General features: G+C 41.2%; 1 protein-coding gene across 1 annotated transcript in view; it reads right to left on the reverse strand.

Annotated features, from left to right (window-relative positions):
• ank2b (ankyrin 2b, neuronal) overlaps positions 1 to 18,836 on the reverse strand; it is a 119,520-nt gene that overhangs the window by 52,878 nt on the left and 47,806 nt on the right. Inside the window, 6 exon segments of the mRNA XM_070854674.1 lie at positions 450 to 548; positions 5,600 to 5,785; positions 6,050 to 6,193; positions 6,226 to 6,378; positions 8,231 to 8,329; positions 11,995 to 12,096. Coding sequence (XP_070710775.1) covers positions 450 to 548; positions 5,600 to 5,785; positions 6,050 to 6,193; positions 6,226 to 6,378; positions 8,231 to 8,329; positions 11,995 to 12,096 — 783 coding nt within the window.

Below are 18,836 nucleotides of genomic sequence, written 5' to 3' on the forward strand. Positions count from 1 at the left end.
CTGCTCACATTACTTGCTATATTATAAATAAATCATATTGATGTACAATCAATCACATTATACTTTAAATTCAGATTCAGCAATAAAGAAATACTCATGATTGTATCCCAAAAACAGTTTCTTTTTCTCGTAAATTTGTGACTTAATTATCTCACGGAGAGGTTTTTTTTTTCATATGTTGTATGTGTGTTGTTGTATGTACTTTACTACCTCAATCTCAGAGATTATCCAAGTTTTTTTCCAAGAATAGTACCCTCCCCCCCTCCCCTGGCACTAATACGCCACTGTAATTTCCTTAAGCTGCAGTGTGTTGAGCTCTCTCAGACACTTTTATGTGTAAAGGCTTTCAAGTTTAGATTCATGCCTAATAGCTAATAGCCCTGAGATTCAGCAGAAGTTTTTTAGTGGAATAATAGTGTATAACTTTGCTCATTAGTGTGGAATCCTACCCTTGCCGTGAAGTCGACTGCAGCCCCTCGGTTCAGCAGGAGTGTGGCCACGTTGACGTTGCCATAGTGGGCAGCGATATGCAAGGGGGTGAATCCACTCTGGAAGACAGACAGGAGAGAGACAGACACACAGAGAGGAGGACGTAGGTCAGACATTTGTTTTTACTTCACGTCCTTGAACTCTTACTCGTGTCTCTCGATGTGTAGCCTTCCCAGCATGCAGCAGTCTCATCAAGCATCAAGGGTGAACAAAAAAAGTAAACTGAAAGTGAGGAAAATGGAAAAGTCACAGAGAAAAATAAATAAAAACAGTAAAAAAAAAGAAAAGTGAGAATATATAGCACCCATACACACAACCCCAAAACACACTCCCATGCAGGTTATCAACCACAGAAAGAAAAGTAAAGGAAGGCCTTGCCTTGAAATGAAAAGTACAAAGACAAAAGCAGAACAAATAGATGTACAGAACAAAACCTTCGTCATCAATTGACATGAAGATGAACACAAACAACACCAAATTATAGTAAAATCATAAAGTGGCACAGAACCAGGGAAGTACATTTCTGATTAACACCAAAGTGCACTATGTTAACTGTATGTCTTAGAAGGAATAGAGTTAGCAATGAGAAATATATGAGAAAAGTTAGAGATTGCAGAGCAGGTTGGAGTAGTTGTGAAATTCTTGCCTTACCTTGCCATTCTGTAAGTGTGGTCCGATTTAATGTGAAAAAGTTGTTTACAAAAGTGTGAAGAATACAGTGACTAACGTGATGGTTCAAAACCTTAAACAGTCAAAAGCTTATATGGTGCAAATTAAGGTAGCGTGGATGCAACATGCTATACAATGCCAAATCATTGGCCAAGCATTCTTAAATCTTTATAAGCTTCCCCATGCCATTATTGAGAGTAAAGTGAATATAGCATTAATTTCTTTTATAGAGAAGCATGCATTTAAAATACTTGATCAGGAAGCTGGTCAGGAAGTATGGAAGACCAGGACTGCCAATATCAAAATAAAATAATTCAATTAATTTCAATTTTCCATTTTTCCATTTGTAGGTATGTTGGAAAAAAAACACACATTTGCATTTTAATTTAATTGTCATGTCTAAAACTGCACAACTACTGCCAAAACTAAAATTAAAATTAGAATTCTTTTGACATGAAATAATTTGAAATATTTTTCTTATTTTCTTATTCTAATTTTTCTTTGGATTTTTTTTATCCAAACAAAACATTGCCATATTGATTTAGCATTAAACCAAATATTAATTTAATTATTTCAAAATGGCAATGTGCATAAATGTATAAATTAGATATTTAAGTTGAATTTAAATTGGAAAGATTTTGTTTTGGCAGTATTCATGCATTTCCAAGCATTAAAAAAAAACCCTGATTTTTATTAATTTAATTTAAATTTTTTGTTGCCATATGTCATTGGCACACAGATGGAAAGAACAATTTCATTCCCATTAAAATAATGTTTTTTTTATTTGGGCACTGGTCTTCCACACTAAATTGTATGTAGCATATCCATATTCATAATCATTTAACCAATACTGTTTTTTCAACGGAGTAGTTCAAAGTGCATTTCTAGACATTGTGCAAGATTACAAGACATACTAGTAGACAACATACATTAATAGCTGTTGTATAAATGCATCAGCACAATATTCATCTAATCGAAGCTTTGCAGGAGGAAAATGTGATCATTTAAAATACAACAATAAACCGTACATCTCAAAAATGATGCTGTTTAGAGATATTTCTAAATGTATTGAGGGTCAAATATGACAAAAGAAAAGAGGTCTCGGAGCCGGTGATTTAATCAATATAAGCTGGGGGGAAAAAAAGAATGAAAATGCATATAGACAGAAGATATAGAAAGAAAAACTGGAAGCTGAAACGTAAAGATAAGCGGACTGTGCGCAGTGCTGAAGTGCAGGACACACGGCAGCAGCTTGGCCATTCGTGTCAGCCGTGCATGTCGATCGCTTATTGTACCAAACCAACAGAAACTGGTGGAGCTTTAAAATGAACCAAATGAGTCTTTATTTACACCATGCAAGTGCTGAGGAAGTGAAACAAAATAATGGTGGAGGGAAAGAGAAGTGAAACAACAAAGAGATGGGACTGTATAGTGACTCTGTGGAGAATTAAAGGAGCGTGTGTATACCTCAGTAGTCCTATTGACCATCATCTGAAGCAGGACGAATGAAGGAGGGAAAGATCAGTTTAGTTAGGCTTCTTCGACATATCACTGCACAGCAGCACAGAGGCAACCGCTCAGTTCAGACACTAAACTGGAAAGTGACGTGGCTGGGGTGGGTCACTTCGCTTTAACACGCTCTGGAGTTCACGCCGCAGTGATGCATGTCGCGGCCCGAGGGCTTCGTGGGGACGCAACTGGTGTTTACATTATCGGTTTAGCTGTCATTTGTTTTGGCGGTTAACTGTTTGGCCTAAAATCTTCATAAACAGTGAGGAATGTGCGAAGCGACATGTTCAGGTGTCTATTTGTCCCACCAACCATCCAAAATCCATGGATATTCAAGGTGAATATATCAAACTAATGTGTAAAATCATACAGATATATATTTTCACTTGGATTAAGTCTTCATTGTAAAAAATTGCACGAGGCAATAAGAAGTGAACAAAAAATGGGTACTATTGCATTAGCAAACAAGGCGCTCAAACCAAGTGAAACAAGTATTAAAGGGAAAGTCAAGATGCTATTATGCTCTAATAATCACTTAAATAACACTGACATAGCCCCTGCTCATTGGGGTGAGAAGAATCTGCAGTCAGGCCATCATACAGGCTGGAAACAAGCAGTTTAGCTGCAAACACCAAATTCATCAGGTTTTTTTTACCTTATTTCCAAATAAGCTTGGCGGTTTGTCAGCAACCTGTCGATGTGTTCCTGCTTGTGTTTCTTACTCTTTTGACTTTTGTTTAATGACGCAGCTGCACTTCGCGACAGCACCATTTTTCAATAAGAATCTCGGAGACCTGAGATGTAAGCAGCCCTCCTCAGCTGGCTGGACTGGACTGCTTTCTCGAGGAATCTGAGCGGAGCTGAGCCCTGCGTGTGACATAACTATAACTAATGTGCGCATATGTTTGAGTATGAGATTATAGCTGCTCTTATGAGTCATTTCTCGGAGCTGCATCACAACAACGGAACCCACATATGGCACTTATACTATGCATGTATGTACCCTGAGTTGCCTCAGCTGTGTTTTGTTGCGTAACAACATAATTGGTGCCTCGGTGAAAACATACTGCAGCTACTGTAGAAGCAATAGACAGCATTCAGGATGACTGATGTGGTGCAGAAAACCCCCGTCACTCTAGCCACGTCACTTAAAGCCAATGTCCGGTATAAGAGGAACAGTCATAACTAAATATTAGTGTTCTTACAGTGCATCAGCACGCAACTGTGAATTCCTACTAATACCGCATTGACAGTTCAACCCCTTCCATCCCTTGCAGATGGTCAAAAACCAAATCGTAAATACAACGTCTACCCCCACATTGGTTGCATGCAGCCTTAAAATATCACCACCATACAACCTGCAGACAGTGGCACACTCCATGCAGTGGACAGTGCTACACTTAGACACCGGTGCAGCGAGGCAGGAGGGGGGTGATGGGGGTGGGGGGGGTCAAGTGTGTGAGAGGTAGCATTTAAAGAGAGAAAGGAAAAAAGATGGAGAGACCCAGTTAGTGGCAGGATCAGGAGTGACGTAGCAGGCACAGAGACACTGAATGAGAGAGAGGCAGAGAGAAATACAGAGATGCATAGACAGACAGATGGAAAGACAAACACTCTAGACTGTACACTGGTTTACAGCTGCATAAATAAATATCTGTCACACACTGATCATACATAGGAAGTTTAGGGCACCGTATTTACACCTGCTATGGTATCTGGATATTTAATACAGAAAAGGGAAAACTTTTGGTCCTTTGTTGTCCTCCTCCCTTTTTTAGTTTTGTACAACTGTAGCTTTCATTTACTATTAAATAACTTTTGCTTTACCAGGAACATCTGGTTTAATGTTGCTTCCCTTTCCCCTTACGAGCTGGGTCATACAAAAAGTGACTGCTCTACTCTATCTGTCAATGAAGTTTCAAATCTTGGATGGGCATTCATACGATGTGGAGAGCTCCGCGACTTGGGAGGGCTCCAAACCGACAATAAGTTGGCATTCTTTCTACTTGATACATAATGCTGTGATATCTGGCAATACTTCTGACTTTCTACAGTTTAGTAGTAAGTATAGTCTCCATCTTGACCCTGATGACGCCCTAGGGCCCAGGACAGGGTTTCCACTCAAGTGTCTAGTGTCAACTGGGTAAAAAGCTTGAAACTTAGGGCACACACATACATTGTCCCTGTAGGTAGAAATATTGTCATCTAACTAGAAACCATCACATTTCAGACAGAAAACTGTTAGTCGTGGGTAGATATATCATCACTGTAGAAAGAAACATCATTGTGGGCCAGAACAGGTTAGGTAACCAGAGGTACAAATGTTTTCCCACGAGTGTAGAAATGCCCAAGAGAAAAAGTAGGACGGAATTTCATCACTCTGGCCGGGAGATCATCACTGAGGGTATTAACGTCATCACCACAGGCAGTAATGTCATCAGCACTACTACAGCTCAGCCCACGCAAAGGGCCGAACAATTGGACTGCAACATCACTATCCATGTAATTGCTCGTTGCCAGCTTTCCACCTACTCATCTACTTTGCATAGTGAGCAAGAAAAATGAGACCCTGTGATTATGAAGATAGGATGTAATGAGAACAGCGTGACTAGCTTGTCGATTGTCAGGATAGCTTATCCAGATACAGGTGCATTTCAATAGCAGGTGTAAATAAGGTCCCACAGGTGGACCCCAGTGTTAGTATGTTAAACACATGAGCCTTTAAAAGAAAGCTAGACTTCACTTTCTGTATCTCATTTATCACCAGATCCTATTTAGCCAAATCCACTACAGACTCACGTTCTTGTACACAGACGTCATAAAAGTAATCGTAACCACAGTACGGGCACGCTGGCACAAACACAGAGCACCACATTGGCTTAACTTCCACGCATGCCAACCCCTCCTGAGTCCAACAGTGCGGCGAGCATACCTTTGACTGGACATCGGCATTGTGGTCGTTCTGCAGGAGCAGGGCGGCTGACTTGGTGTCATCCTTGCGGGCAGCAATGTGCAAGGCAGGAAGGCGGACCTTGCCTTTAGTATCATTCTCCAGTAAGATAGACACCACCTGGTTGTGGCCCTGCTGGAGGGCAATGGCCAGAGGGGTAAAGCCATCCTGGGTGAGAGACGAGAAGGTAATGTTGAGAAATGTTATAAGGATTATCTACATCTCGTTCCCAATTCTGTCATCTTGAAATGTTCAGTGCTGTTGCTGTCCCCCCAAGGATGAGTTGTAACCTCGGTGACGTCCTGAATTTTTATTCAGCACCATCATCAGGTCAAAATGTATGAACTACTTTGAGTTATGATCAAACACCTGTAAATTAATGGCCATAACGGAGTGTGATGTCGTCATCTTACACACAAACGCTCCTCTCACCTCTGTAGCAGTGCTTTGGTTGCCTCCGTTCTCGAGCAGGTACCGAACCACTTCCAGGTGATTCTCCTGGGCGGCCATGTATAAAGGAGTGAATCCATTCTAGGGAACACAGGGAAATACAAGAGGTTACCAGCACACCACAGGCTATGAAACATCTACTGTATGAATAACACAACAGGTGCTACTGTCAATGACCTTTACGTGGGCGGCAGCACGGTGCAGAGGCTCACCTGAGACTGTGAGTTGATGTCTGCTCCTCGTTTGACCAGGATCTTCACTACTTCAGCCTGGCCAGCTAGAGAGGATATGTGGAGTGCTGTGTTTCCTTTCTGGATTATCATAAAACATGAAAGGACAGTGAGAAGCAGCATTTCCTAAAAAATAATGACAACGAATACAAGGTGCAGTATTTCTAACGATCCCTTATTAAAAGATGGTATCTGTGAGTTCAGCTCTGAAGCAATGCTAAGTTGAGCACAGGCTGATGAATCCGTTACCAGCACACGGTTGTGGTTGTTGTGAGCAGAATCTCAGATCACTTTCACAGGTTGATCATCCTTCACAAGTGCAACTGTTTTGCTTTCTGTGCAAGCATGTGCAGTTAACAGGCCCTGACACTGTGATTACTACAGGGAGAGAGCTTGTCTCAAGTATTGAGTGTAGTATTGATGCTCAGCTTTTTCACATATACATTCAATTATTGTTATTTAAGTATTCACATATGAAGTATTACTAACAAGAGACAATGGTATATTCAGATTGACATCTGATACATTAAAGCCATATGTATTCCAATGCCTAAAATGTTCCTTTTGGAGGTTCCCATTATAGTACCCTGTGGAGCTTTTGACCACTAGTGGCTTTATGAAGCTTTTTCTTTTTTTTTAAAATGTTCCTCCTTTTGTGTTTTTGTGCACATGTGCACTTGTCTATGCACCAGTGATGCAAAATGCAAATTCCTATTCCGCTGACCAAGGACGACCGCAAAGTGCCAAGAAATGAGGCAGTCCACCAACAAAGGTCGAGAAGAGGATGACTGCTAGCCAGTAGACATAGATGTTAACGATGCAGGTTTCAAACTTGATGACTACTGTAGCTACGTTAAGCTACGTAAAATCTGTACTGATGTATTGATTGCTGACAACAATAAAGAGCTATGGTATATATCACACATATCACATCCCAGTAATATATCAAAACCTCAGTGACAAGTTGAACAGTGCCTGCAGATGTGAAAGCTGCTCACAGTGTACAGAGAGACGGGCCTGCGATGCAAATAAAAATAAAAATCATTGATGATTTGATCTTGTAATTAACTAGTCTAACTACTGCTGAACGTCAGCGTCAAGCAACTCAGTCATGTTCACAACTGAAGAATGCAGTACAGGACTGTGTAACCAGAAAGCATAGGAATGATAATCAGATACTGATGGGTGACAAACGAGAGGAAAAAACAATCCATGGAAGCATCTAGATTTGTGTCTCCACTTATTTATTCCATTTTTTCCTTTGCTTTGTGCCATTTGACCATTCATTTCCTTAAACTTGACCTATCAGTAACTTTCCTAGTTAATCGGTAAGTTAACTACCTTTATCAATCATGCCTATAAGATATATTATATCTCTCTTGCTGTTAAACAGCTGTTGTTTAGTATGTAGTTGCACTTTTGAGCGACGACAACAAGAGTCACCTCCTCAGTAACGAGGCTGGACCCTCTCTGATTACACGAGGTGGAATGATGTGCATTGCTTAAGCATCAGACCTCCATGTTTACTACTCCACTATTCGTATCACTTTCCTTCAGCGCCCCACTCTCTCCTCAGCTCCATTTCCACACTCTAAATCATCTGTACGAGCTTGTTTTTCTTAATGAGCATCAGTATCAAGCTGCCGTCGCCCCATTCAATAATTTACAAGTTTTAAATTCTATGTTTCACCTCAGCTCTTATTCTACTCTACTTTAAGCTAGCTGCCTTGAAACTCTACTGACCACCAAACCCTCTAGCAGGATATATCACCATTAGATGTTAAAGGGTTATCTGTAAGTATCAGAATGAATCATTTTGGTTGGTTCATGTTGTTTGTTGTAATCATGTAAACAATGTTTATGAATGAACTAGAGATGTGCGCAGCTTCCCCACAAGGGGAACCGAAGTTTGTAACAAGCTCAGATAAGCTACCTTTGTTGATGAATCCACTGCTGCACCTCTATCCAGCAGCTCCTGGACCAGATCCATGTGGCCCTCCTTGGCTGCCAGGTGCAGTGCATTAAGACCATTCTGGAAATAGACGAGGGAGAAAAGGTCAGGCCCAACAGCCCGATATCAACACACAAAACAGACACATCCAAATGGAAAAAAGAAAGGATCACCTCCTCCTCCAGGCCCAGAACTAACTCAGCCTGCATCTTTTGACCTTGTGAACGTCTGCACTGCAGTCTTACATATGGAGGGACAGACTGAAATATCAAAGCTGTCAAAGTTGGGCTTGATGTTGTGCCATGTTATGTAGTTGTGGAGAGAAGCCAGTCCAGGGTATGAAGATATAATATAAAACATAATATGCTTTTTCACTAAAGACACCCAGTGAGTGAAAAAGCTTGAAAACTGAGTGACTGCCACGAGTGTGAATGTGGAGAGATATTTCAACTTGAATAAAGTGTGCTTTGATAAATGAAATACATTGATAAATATTAGCAATATTTTAAAATTGCATACAGTTTTTGCCAATTGGGAGGTGTGGTAAAGGTAAGGTTGCTACATGTTGCTACATGTGAAATCGTATCATCTGATCTTCAGTACTTGAGACATTAGCTAGCAGTGGCTAATTCCATATAAATATGAATATACAGCATTATGGTTAATATTTAGGGATGTAAAACTGCATAATCTTGTTGTTTTTGTCCACTTGGGGTCAAAGAAGCATCAAATCAAGCCAAAAAGCATCAGATACAGCATTTGATGTAGTATGAGCTAAAATAAAGATGTTATGTTATGTGCTACTAAATAGTCACCTATTAACATTTACATACACTCAGAAGATGTGGAGCAATGGTATTTTTCATTACAAGTGGTATTTCTATGCACCCCATGAATGGAAATGACATATTCACCCTCTGTTTAGCTCTGTTTTGGTCTCCACCAAATCCAGAGGAAATCTTCTTTAGTTGCTACTGTTCCAGTTGCTAAATGTTCCTTCCCTAACTAGCCCTTGACTTTGTCTGTCTGGCGTTTAGTTCTGGGCAGGTGTTACACATGTTTTGCTTAAAACACCTTCCTGCGGCTTCTAACAACGAGGGTTAAGAGTTCAAAGGCTGTGTCATGTCTTTTTCTCTAGTTTGCCCCCCTCCTCTCCTAGTGACCCAGCGCAAATTCAATAACCCTTTCAACAGAAGCATTAGGCTACAGCATAAAAAGAAAATGCTGAGTCAATAAGCAATTTCCTCCATGACTACCAAATTAAGCCTCATCACACGGCCCCCTGAGGGTGATTGCCTCACTGTACTTCCAGGGTCCGTGTAGAGGCCCCCTGGGATCCTAGGCCGAGAGTGAACACTCACCCTAGGATCATTTGACGATGCTTCTGTTTTCATTCCCCAGAGGTTGGCAATGACATGGAAGCCATGGTCCAGAATCTCAAATTTGTTGAGTGATGTATAAAAATCTGATGTTTTTTTTTTTTCTGGTTGTAAAAACAGTTGTCCAATCAGAACTTTGCAGGCTTTGTAGCAGGACAGGCCATTACTGGTAGGCTAGCCCCCACTCCCAGGTGTCCATAAAATTCAGTTTTTCATCTCAGAAGAAGCATCTGATGGTCTGGTTGAAGCTCCACCTGTCACTGTGCTCCCATAAAAGGCCAGACAGCTGTTTTTCAGCTGTGACTAAGAGATTGTAGAGATGAAATGTGGCCCTGTGTCTTTGACCCAAAAAACATCAACTGACAAAGGAAGGTGGATTGAAAAGGTTACAATTTCAACTTCCCATGTGGTCAGGGAAGGACTTTTTAATCACCCTCATGTGGAATATCTTTAAGTACATGCCTCCTCTCAAATATACTGCATGTGTATCACTCACAGTTGATTATAATAGATCGTCTGTATGTAAAATCATTCTGTTTCCTGTCTTTAAAATGGAGCATAAGCTCCATTTATGAATGAACATCCTCCAGTTCTGCCACAAGCCCCAGGGGCCCTATTCATCTTTGTACACCCCCTCCACCATGTCCAAAATTCACCTCCAGGAAGCCACCAACCCCTTCATCATGTACAATGTCCTGCCTGCCCACTCTTCCATCCATAATATCTGGTACCTCATTCTGTCAGCCCACATGACCACAATCACTTACAGCAAGAGACGAGTCCCCAATTATCTGCTAGATCTATTACACTGGCAATTTAAAAAAAAAAAATGCAAATGGGATTTGGTGAAAATCTAACTTAGCACTGCTGGAGTCATCTCGGGGGAGCAAGGCGGTTATAATCAGAGTAAATACTACTTCATCAGTGCAGTATGTTACTGAACTATAATCAGCATCAGAGCACAGTAGAACACTGACGTCCATTAGTCACACAGGGAAAATTCAGAGTCTCTCCCACAAATCTTTTCAGAGAGACAGTACAGATTATCACTGATGAGGTGTATTATAGTGTCTGCTCAAAACTCACAGTCCAGCCAAACAAAATCTAAACAGGGAAATGATACAGTGACCATAATAGTGATCTGCCTCCTTGTACGTCCTCATTTTATCTGTGGAAAATGTAGTTATTTGGGGCCTCTTGGCTAGCAGGCTTAGCCAGGAAAGCTGTTAAGTTGGCCTTTGGTTAAGATTATTGTGTCAAATGTCAAAATATTAGGAGCTGTAAAGTTAATTTCCACAATAGCACTTCTAGGTCTCCAAACAACATACAGAAGAACGTACCAAGGGATTTTGGACTCATGGTCACACTAATGTCCATTCAAATATGTTCATATAGTCACAAACCACACATTTACACTACTGTAGCACTCCATCACAGCAATGGAGTCAGTGAGGTCCCATGGGTGTCAACTTGCGCAGCTGTACGTTTTGACTGATGTTACTATCATCTTTTAGTCAAAGTGAGTGATGTGTGTTTGCCCCTACAGTACATGTGTTTGAGAAAAACCTCAAGGTGTTCTCACGATCAAACATCAGTAACAACTTTAGTCACTCATCTAGCTTCTCTATGTACAGGGGACCTGTAAATTAGGGGCTGTCATTTTAGAAAGCAGTCCCTTGGCAGTGGTATGTGAATGTAGTGGTGAAGCTCTCCGAGTGGTCAAAAAGACGAGAAAGTTGCCAAACAAATACAGTCCATTTGACATTAATGCTATTTTATTTTTTTACACTTGTTCCTGTCCTGCTATGGTAAGTACCTACTTATATCTCCAGTCTATTATCCTACCAGCAACTGTAGCACTAGATCTATTAATCTGATTCTTTTAAATGTCCTCAAAGTGCATTCAGAGCTTGATAAAACCACTTTTATGCACCTTGGGCAGCTGCAAAATACCATTACCTTAGAAACACTTCCTTCTTTGATTACCATTAAAGCTGTTTTACAAACTGCCCTGAAGGAAATGTGCTGCTGTTTTATTAGTTGTTGTTGTTGTAGTTGCTGTTATGGATATCGATCCATATAACCAGCCAAATGAATGAATGAATAAATAGTGTGCAAAAGCTCGATTGAAAAGACTAAACTGCTATTTTTATGGAGTAAATTCAATTGGCAATGCACGACAAATATAGAAAACAGTGTCCTGAGAAGCTTGTGGGGCAGCATGCCAGCATGCACCACGGCAACAGGCTCAAGGATTTAAGCATCATTGTGTTTGTTTCCCCTCATTATCTCTTGTGTTATTGTGTTTTCAATTGTTTTCTACAGTGTATGGTCGGTGTGAATCATTTAGTGTCGTCTGTCTCCCACCTGGTTGCAGGTGCTGATGTCCACTCCACCTTTCAGATATTCCAAAACCTTGTCGATGTTCCCCGCCCTCGCTGCTCGCAGGAAACTGGTATTACTGTCCGACTGCAAGAGACACAGAAGAAGAAACATTGTCAGAAATAATCGACATCACATGGGGGCAGCGTGGAGGTGCGGTGGTTAGCCTCATAGCAAGAAGGTTCCAGGTTGGAATACAGGTTTGAAGCTGGTCTCTCCGTGTGGAGTTTGCATGTTTTCCCCGTGTGTGTGAGTGTGTGAATGGCGTGAATGGCTGTCTGTCTCTATGTGTCGGCCCTGTGATTGACTGGCAACCAGTCACATCTCTCCCAAAGTCAGCTGGGATTGGCTCCAGCCCCCCCATGACCCTGAAGAATAAGACAACGGATGGATGGATGGATCTACATAATGTCCAAACCATATTTAAAGTTCTTCATTAGCTGTCAAATAGAATGGTAACCACATAATTTGAGAAGTAGAAGCCTATTACCTAATAAAGTGTTTCATACTATGTTACCACCTGGTAAATCAATGACTCGAATTTTACGCCACATGGACCAGAGAAAACAGAGAAAACAGGCTGTGGTATTCCAACAACCAGCACGCACGGTGCCGCCATCATCACTGGCTGGTGGTGCTTGACCCTCGACTGCGGCGGCCAAGTCTTCTGCCTCCATAAGCTTTAATTCCTTCGCACTATGTTGTGCCTCATATAAGTAGCTCACAATGTCTGATCCCAGCATTTATCTATTTAAATTGTTTTCTTATGGCAGGCATACAAAATGACAGAAGCACAGCATACTGTATCATACTTGTGCAACCTTAAGTAGACAATAATGTGTATGTACTTCATGGTTTGGGAGGGACATGTCCCCTGTCTGCTTTTGGATGCTAAGCGAGCTGCAGTTGGAAACAGACCAGGGCTGTAAGGAGGCAGAATGATTCAGCATTTTTCCCTCAGTGCCTTCACTAAAGCTAAATCCTGGCTCACACACAGTGTGTTCAAAGCTCCCAGCTCTCAGCTCCTCCTGTGGAAAAACACTGTGTGATGCCTATTTTTACTGCATTCAAACTGCGTTACTCTTTCCACAGGGAGGTCAGAGGTCAGAGACAGAAATACTGAAGAACAACACTGGGGGAAGACAGAGACTCGCTGTCTTGCTCATGGACATTCCAGCAGATGCACATTTGTTTTCTAGCAGAGGAATAGTCTCTCATTGGCTGAGAATATTAGTTTTATTAAGCTTTTTCAGTGTTGTGTGTCACTGGCACAGTTTGCGGTGCCCTTTGCCTTATCTCGGCCCGTCACTCAGTCACCTACAGCATCTCCCTGCTCACGTTTTCGCACAATGCAGAGATTGGGGGAAAGAGTGCAGCACTGAAGTATTTTCAAGGAGCAGTGATACTGCAGCACTGATGCACTTCACACACATACAAAGAGTCCTGTTCTTGTGCTTCTGGCCGACCTGCAGTAGCTGCTGTCTGGCTACTGCAGAGAGCTGCACTGCATCACTCACACTCCAAGCTCCTGGACCTTTTTGCAGCACGACCACAACCTGATGTGTCTCAGAGTTTTAGCTTTCCACCCACATTCATACATTACAGGCAGCAGACAAGGCATGCCGATACACTAAAAAAGTCAACTAGCTACAAAACAGTGGCTGCAACGCAATCCTTTGGGGAAACCCGCCCGACGTATGTCCGGTGGTTGCATGTGTTAACTCTTCAGAGCAGCAACACTGTCATCACATCTGGTCCACCGTTTGGTGCATGTCAGGTGCTACACATTTGACAAAGTAGTCTGTCTATATGATGGGCTTCAATTCATATCAGTGATGTAAGACAGCAAGTGTGTGCTGCACTTAACTGCAAAACCTCAGATAAGACAAGTTCCATTGGAACTCACAGTAATTGGGAAAATGTAGCACACTTTCCAACAGGCATTTGCAAAATCAACAACATGTTTTTTAGGAACTTTCTGAGATTATCCAACAGTTTTCATCATTTTCATGGAAAATACAACTCCTCATTTTACAGGGCCATCATATTCCAGTAATTTCATATGAAATTTCCAACAAGGAAGTATTTAATCTGGTACTAATTATAGTGAAAATAACGACAGTGTTCTGAGACTTCACATATCTTATACATAACAGAATATGTTTGGATATATAAGTATATTGTGCTGTACATCGTGACTACAAGAGGAGTTCCTTGGTACAAACATTTTCCCAATTCAATTGTATAGTCTAGTGCATGATGTGTATAGCTTTTGTAAAATGTAATTTCTCTAATTTCTTTATTCTATTTTCAGTTTATTTTACTTATCAGTTAGTTCTTTATCTGCTTTTCCTTCTCTTGGCCTGCTGGCCCGGCTGTCTCTGTAACCTCTGAATTCCCCCATAGGTTCATTTATAAAGACTGAAGTTCTGGTAAAACCAAGCATTCTCATTCACAATAAAACTGAACAGCCATCTAACAAGTCCCGGAAAGACTTATTCATACAGCCTCATACATGTTCTAACAGGGCTAGCATTGTTTTCTAGCAGCACTGCACAAAGCAGCCATTGCCACAATCAAGCCAGTCTGTCCTGTCACATTCCCGCAAGAGCTGCAGAGTCACATTATGCAAGACCTTGTCCTAATCATCGTTCTGCGACTGGTGGGTTGCTATAGTGACACTTAGACCAACAGGACTCTCGGACAAGTGTGGCTTTTGAATGGAAAACACTTATCATTGGATAGAAAGGCAGAATTGTTAAAGCCAGCTTCCTACAGAAATAGTTTCATAACTTCTGGATATAAGGAGCTTAGTCAGTTTGTCACTCTCTTTGATGGGGGAATGTTTTGAATGTGCTGTGCAAATCAGACAAAATGCTTTTAAAGGCCAACAACTACATGAAGGTTGTGTTGGGTGTGAGTCAGCAATAAATAGGGAAAGAAATAAAAAAGAAAAGTAAATAAAGGAACCATAGTCAAGCACGAAGGTCATTGCTTTTGTTATGTTTTGTCTGTTATAAAGTACATTTCCAAATAGAGGTAGGTGGTTAAGTGAAATGAAAGCAGATATCCCCAATAACTACATCATATGTATCCATTAAATAAAACCATATCGTACGTGTCTTTTCCTGCTTCCCTATCAGCTCGTGTCTAGACACACCGCTTAATGACTCAATCAGACCAGCCGAGCGTGACGAAGCACCGTCCTAAAGCTCCTCCATCGACACATTACATCAAACATTCATTTACAAAGTCACTGCCTTTATCTGTGGAGTGCCAGGAGCTTTATCAATAATGCAAACCGCCGACACACTATGCTGAGGCCGGGAGCATCCTTGCCCCTCCCAGTTACCATGGAGACAAGCACTGCCCTCCCTGGAGGTAACCATGACAACTAGGCTTTCTGTCTGTCAGCAGAGCGAGCAAAGTAAGCACAGAAAACATGAAGGTTGACGCTTCTTTTAGAGCTGTCCATCAACACAGCTGTACATGATAGTATCAGTGTATCATTAAAATGAGACATTCACTGGATCTGTAGATATCCGTGTGTGTGTGTGTGTGTGTGTGTGTGTGTGTGTGTGTGTGTGTGTGTGTGTGTGTGTGTGTGTGTGTGTGTGTGTGTGTGTGTGTGTGTGTGTGTGTGTGTGTGTGTGTGTGTGTAAGAGAGAGAGTTTTTTGAATGCTAAAATGTTAGCATGGATCCAACTAACACCAACATACACCATATGTCCATTACATGTAGTATTGGCTTTAAGATTAAATTGGCTGCTGCCAGCACGTAAGATTAATCGAGCAAATAGAGCTAACTCAAGGTCCACTTACTAGCTTTCAACTGTAACTCAACAGTCCAATCATGACAAGGAGTATGTCTGAGTGTCATTGGAGGCTGTGTGATGAGGATGAAAGCTGTAGAAAAAAACAGTAAGCAAACCTTGATTTGGGATTATTTTGTCAAACCATCACAAAGGTCGAGAAGGAACTTTGACGGTCAAATCCAGAAGACCATTTCCAAGACTGACAGTTTGACTTATTGCACTTGAGGCACAGTTGTCACTAACAAAATTAACGATGTCTCCATTCCATTTAATTGGCTCACTAAGCCATGTCAGTGAGCCAACATGCATAATGGCAGGGCCCTTTAAACGGAAACAGCCCTCATTAATGTTATGAATTACAACTGTGCTTCTCCTGCTACATGTCAGAATACATGCACGAAAAACAGCCTTCAGACTTCTCATAGAAGAGTTTTATGTAAAAATAATAAACCCTGTAGCAAATGATGTCTTATAACATGTACATTGTGCTGTAGGACACTACTAGTGAATATTGGGCTCATGTTTGGTAGATAATGAACAGTAGTATGTGTTCATGTGACATCAGGTTCATGCTAATGCTGCAGTTCTATGGAGTTTCTTTGCATCTTTTAACTTGTGTGTGAGAACATAGTGGAGCAACTAGCGTTTAGAGGCTAATGATGATCTTTGATGATGTTGTAAATGAGTCGGTGGAGACGAACTACAAGAGCTAGATGAAGAGTGAATTTGGACTTAAATTTGTCAAGTGGCCATAAACACAATATTATTCTTTATCTTCTGGATTTCTAAATGGGCAGTTGTTTGCGGTTGTCTGAGAAGTGAAGCCAGAGCAGCAGTGTCTTCAACCTGCATCCTTTCTAATGGCCAGCAGGCCACTGGCTCCAAACATATGTCACATTGTATGGAAGATATGAGGAAATGACTCTACTTCTCACTTGACTTATTACCTCAATAACCATTCTCCTAAAAACCTTGATGGTGATGGCCAAAATGCCAAAACGGTAGTCTCTAAACATATGGGTGGTGCCACAGGGGCTTTGTCCACAGTCTATGGGTAGCCATAACATCTCTTTAAGATAAAGACATATCATGGTACTGATGAAATCTAACTTAAAACATTTGTAACCTTAAGAATAGTTTAAAGAGGACACTTGACATCAGAGCGAGAGTAAGAGCGTGCGCACAGACACACGAGGCGCAGCTGTGTCCTTGTTCATTTGATTAAAGGAGCACATTCTATTCCTAGCTGTCAGGACAGAATAACAATATCTGTGTTTACTAGCAACTGCAGCTCTCCCACTGGTGCTGGCTCAGTTTGTGTGTGCACTCCTGATATTAAAAGCTCCTTTGGGTTGCCTTGCAGACATTGGTCCATGGAACACACCCACAGTTACAACAGTCCTTCAATCGGCGCGACCACTAATAATTACAGCCGCAAAAACCAACATTTAGCCAAACAAAAAGCTGCTTTAATTCTACACTTAGGTGTGCGGTTTTCACCCCTTAGCGATATCAATAGCATTATCACACACTGCAGGCCATTCAGATACATATGCTATAAATAGTCCCTTTTAACTTGCTATCCTCAAGCTGACATAACTGGAACAGTAGGTCCTGATACACAGCACACGCACCACACTCACCTTCCCTGTGCTTGCATTCCCTTAATTACCATTATGATCAATACCAGCTGACCTGCATACAGTGATATCCCGCCTTGGAAGATGACTTGGAAATGGCCCAGCTGTGCTTCCAGCCAATCACAGGTGTCCCTGTGGACTTATTAGCATACACTGCATCGGTGCGGGACCTGGTGGATTATTTATTTGAGATAAATTAAGATATAAATCCACATTGAATGGAGCCGCAACTTTGTAGTGGTTTTATACAACTGCACCAATATAGCCTCATCATATATGTAAGCTGCGTATTTACTGTCATTATATACATTATGTAAGCAATATTATGTAAGAAACAAACTCCTTTTTTATGCAATGTAACGTCTCTTTTCATATTAATCTGACAGAAAACAGACTTTAAAATTTCATGATCTCACCAATGACATGATCGGGAAGAAAATGGCAATTTTACAGTGCGACATATGATTGTTAAATGATTATCACTGATTATTTTCTATAATAAGATATTACATTTAGGGTATAGAGACAGTCATCAACTGATGGTTTAAATGATGTATGCAAAAATATCTGATCAATTAAGATTTACTCCCTTTGTGATGCCTGACTAAAACAAAACTCCGGCTGCAGGACTTTTTTCTTTTCATTTCCCGCTAAACGTATGCAGATTTGCTGCAACTAGCAAGACGTGCCAGCCACCTTAAACCTGCACATGACCTCTGTATATCAGTGTGAGATGTGGGTCAAGGGCCATGGGTCTACATGTCAAGCTCTCCAGAATAGGTCACGTCTAAAAACAGGTGGGTGGGATGTGTCTTTGGGTTTACCATTTCAGCACAACATACGATCTGTTATCAAAAACAGCACTTTATCACTATAATTATCGTTATTAATTATTAATTATTATTCAAGTGTCAGCTAGTGTAACAGTACAACCATTGAGCGTCACAAGACTGATGGCAAACCATCCGTGTGTCTGACTTCGACAGACGCAAACCTTCCCTCGGACAGACTGTTGTAATGAAGCCTTGCTGTTTTATGGACTTCGCACCGTGTGTTTCTCCTTTCATCCTCTCTCTTTCATTCTATCAGATAATAGAAGCTCAGCTGGAACCTGTGCTGCCAGGGGTCAGCGCAGGACGCCGGGTTGCTGCCTTTTCCTCCTACAGACAGGCCAATTACAGCAGTCTGTGAGTTAGATCAGGTAAAATATACGCTAGAAGTGAACACTGCTACAATTCGGTGAAGTGACATATGAGCCATTTTGACTATTTCAAAATGTACTCTGAATTGTACTTTACTTAGTCTGAATGAAACCTTATACAGAAGGTAGTTGTGCATGTTGTAGCTAATTAACTATTAGTCATGTAAATTT

This window comes from Pempheris klunzingeri, chromosome 23 (assembly GCF_042242105.1).
Source record: "Pempheris klunzingeri isolate RE-2024b chromosome 23, fPemKlu1.hap1, whole genome shotgun sequence".
NCBI lineage: Eukaryota > Metazoa > Chordata > Actinopteri > Acropomatiformes > Pempheridae > Pempheris > Pempheris klunzingeri.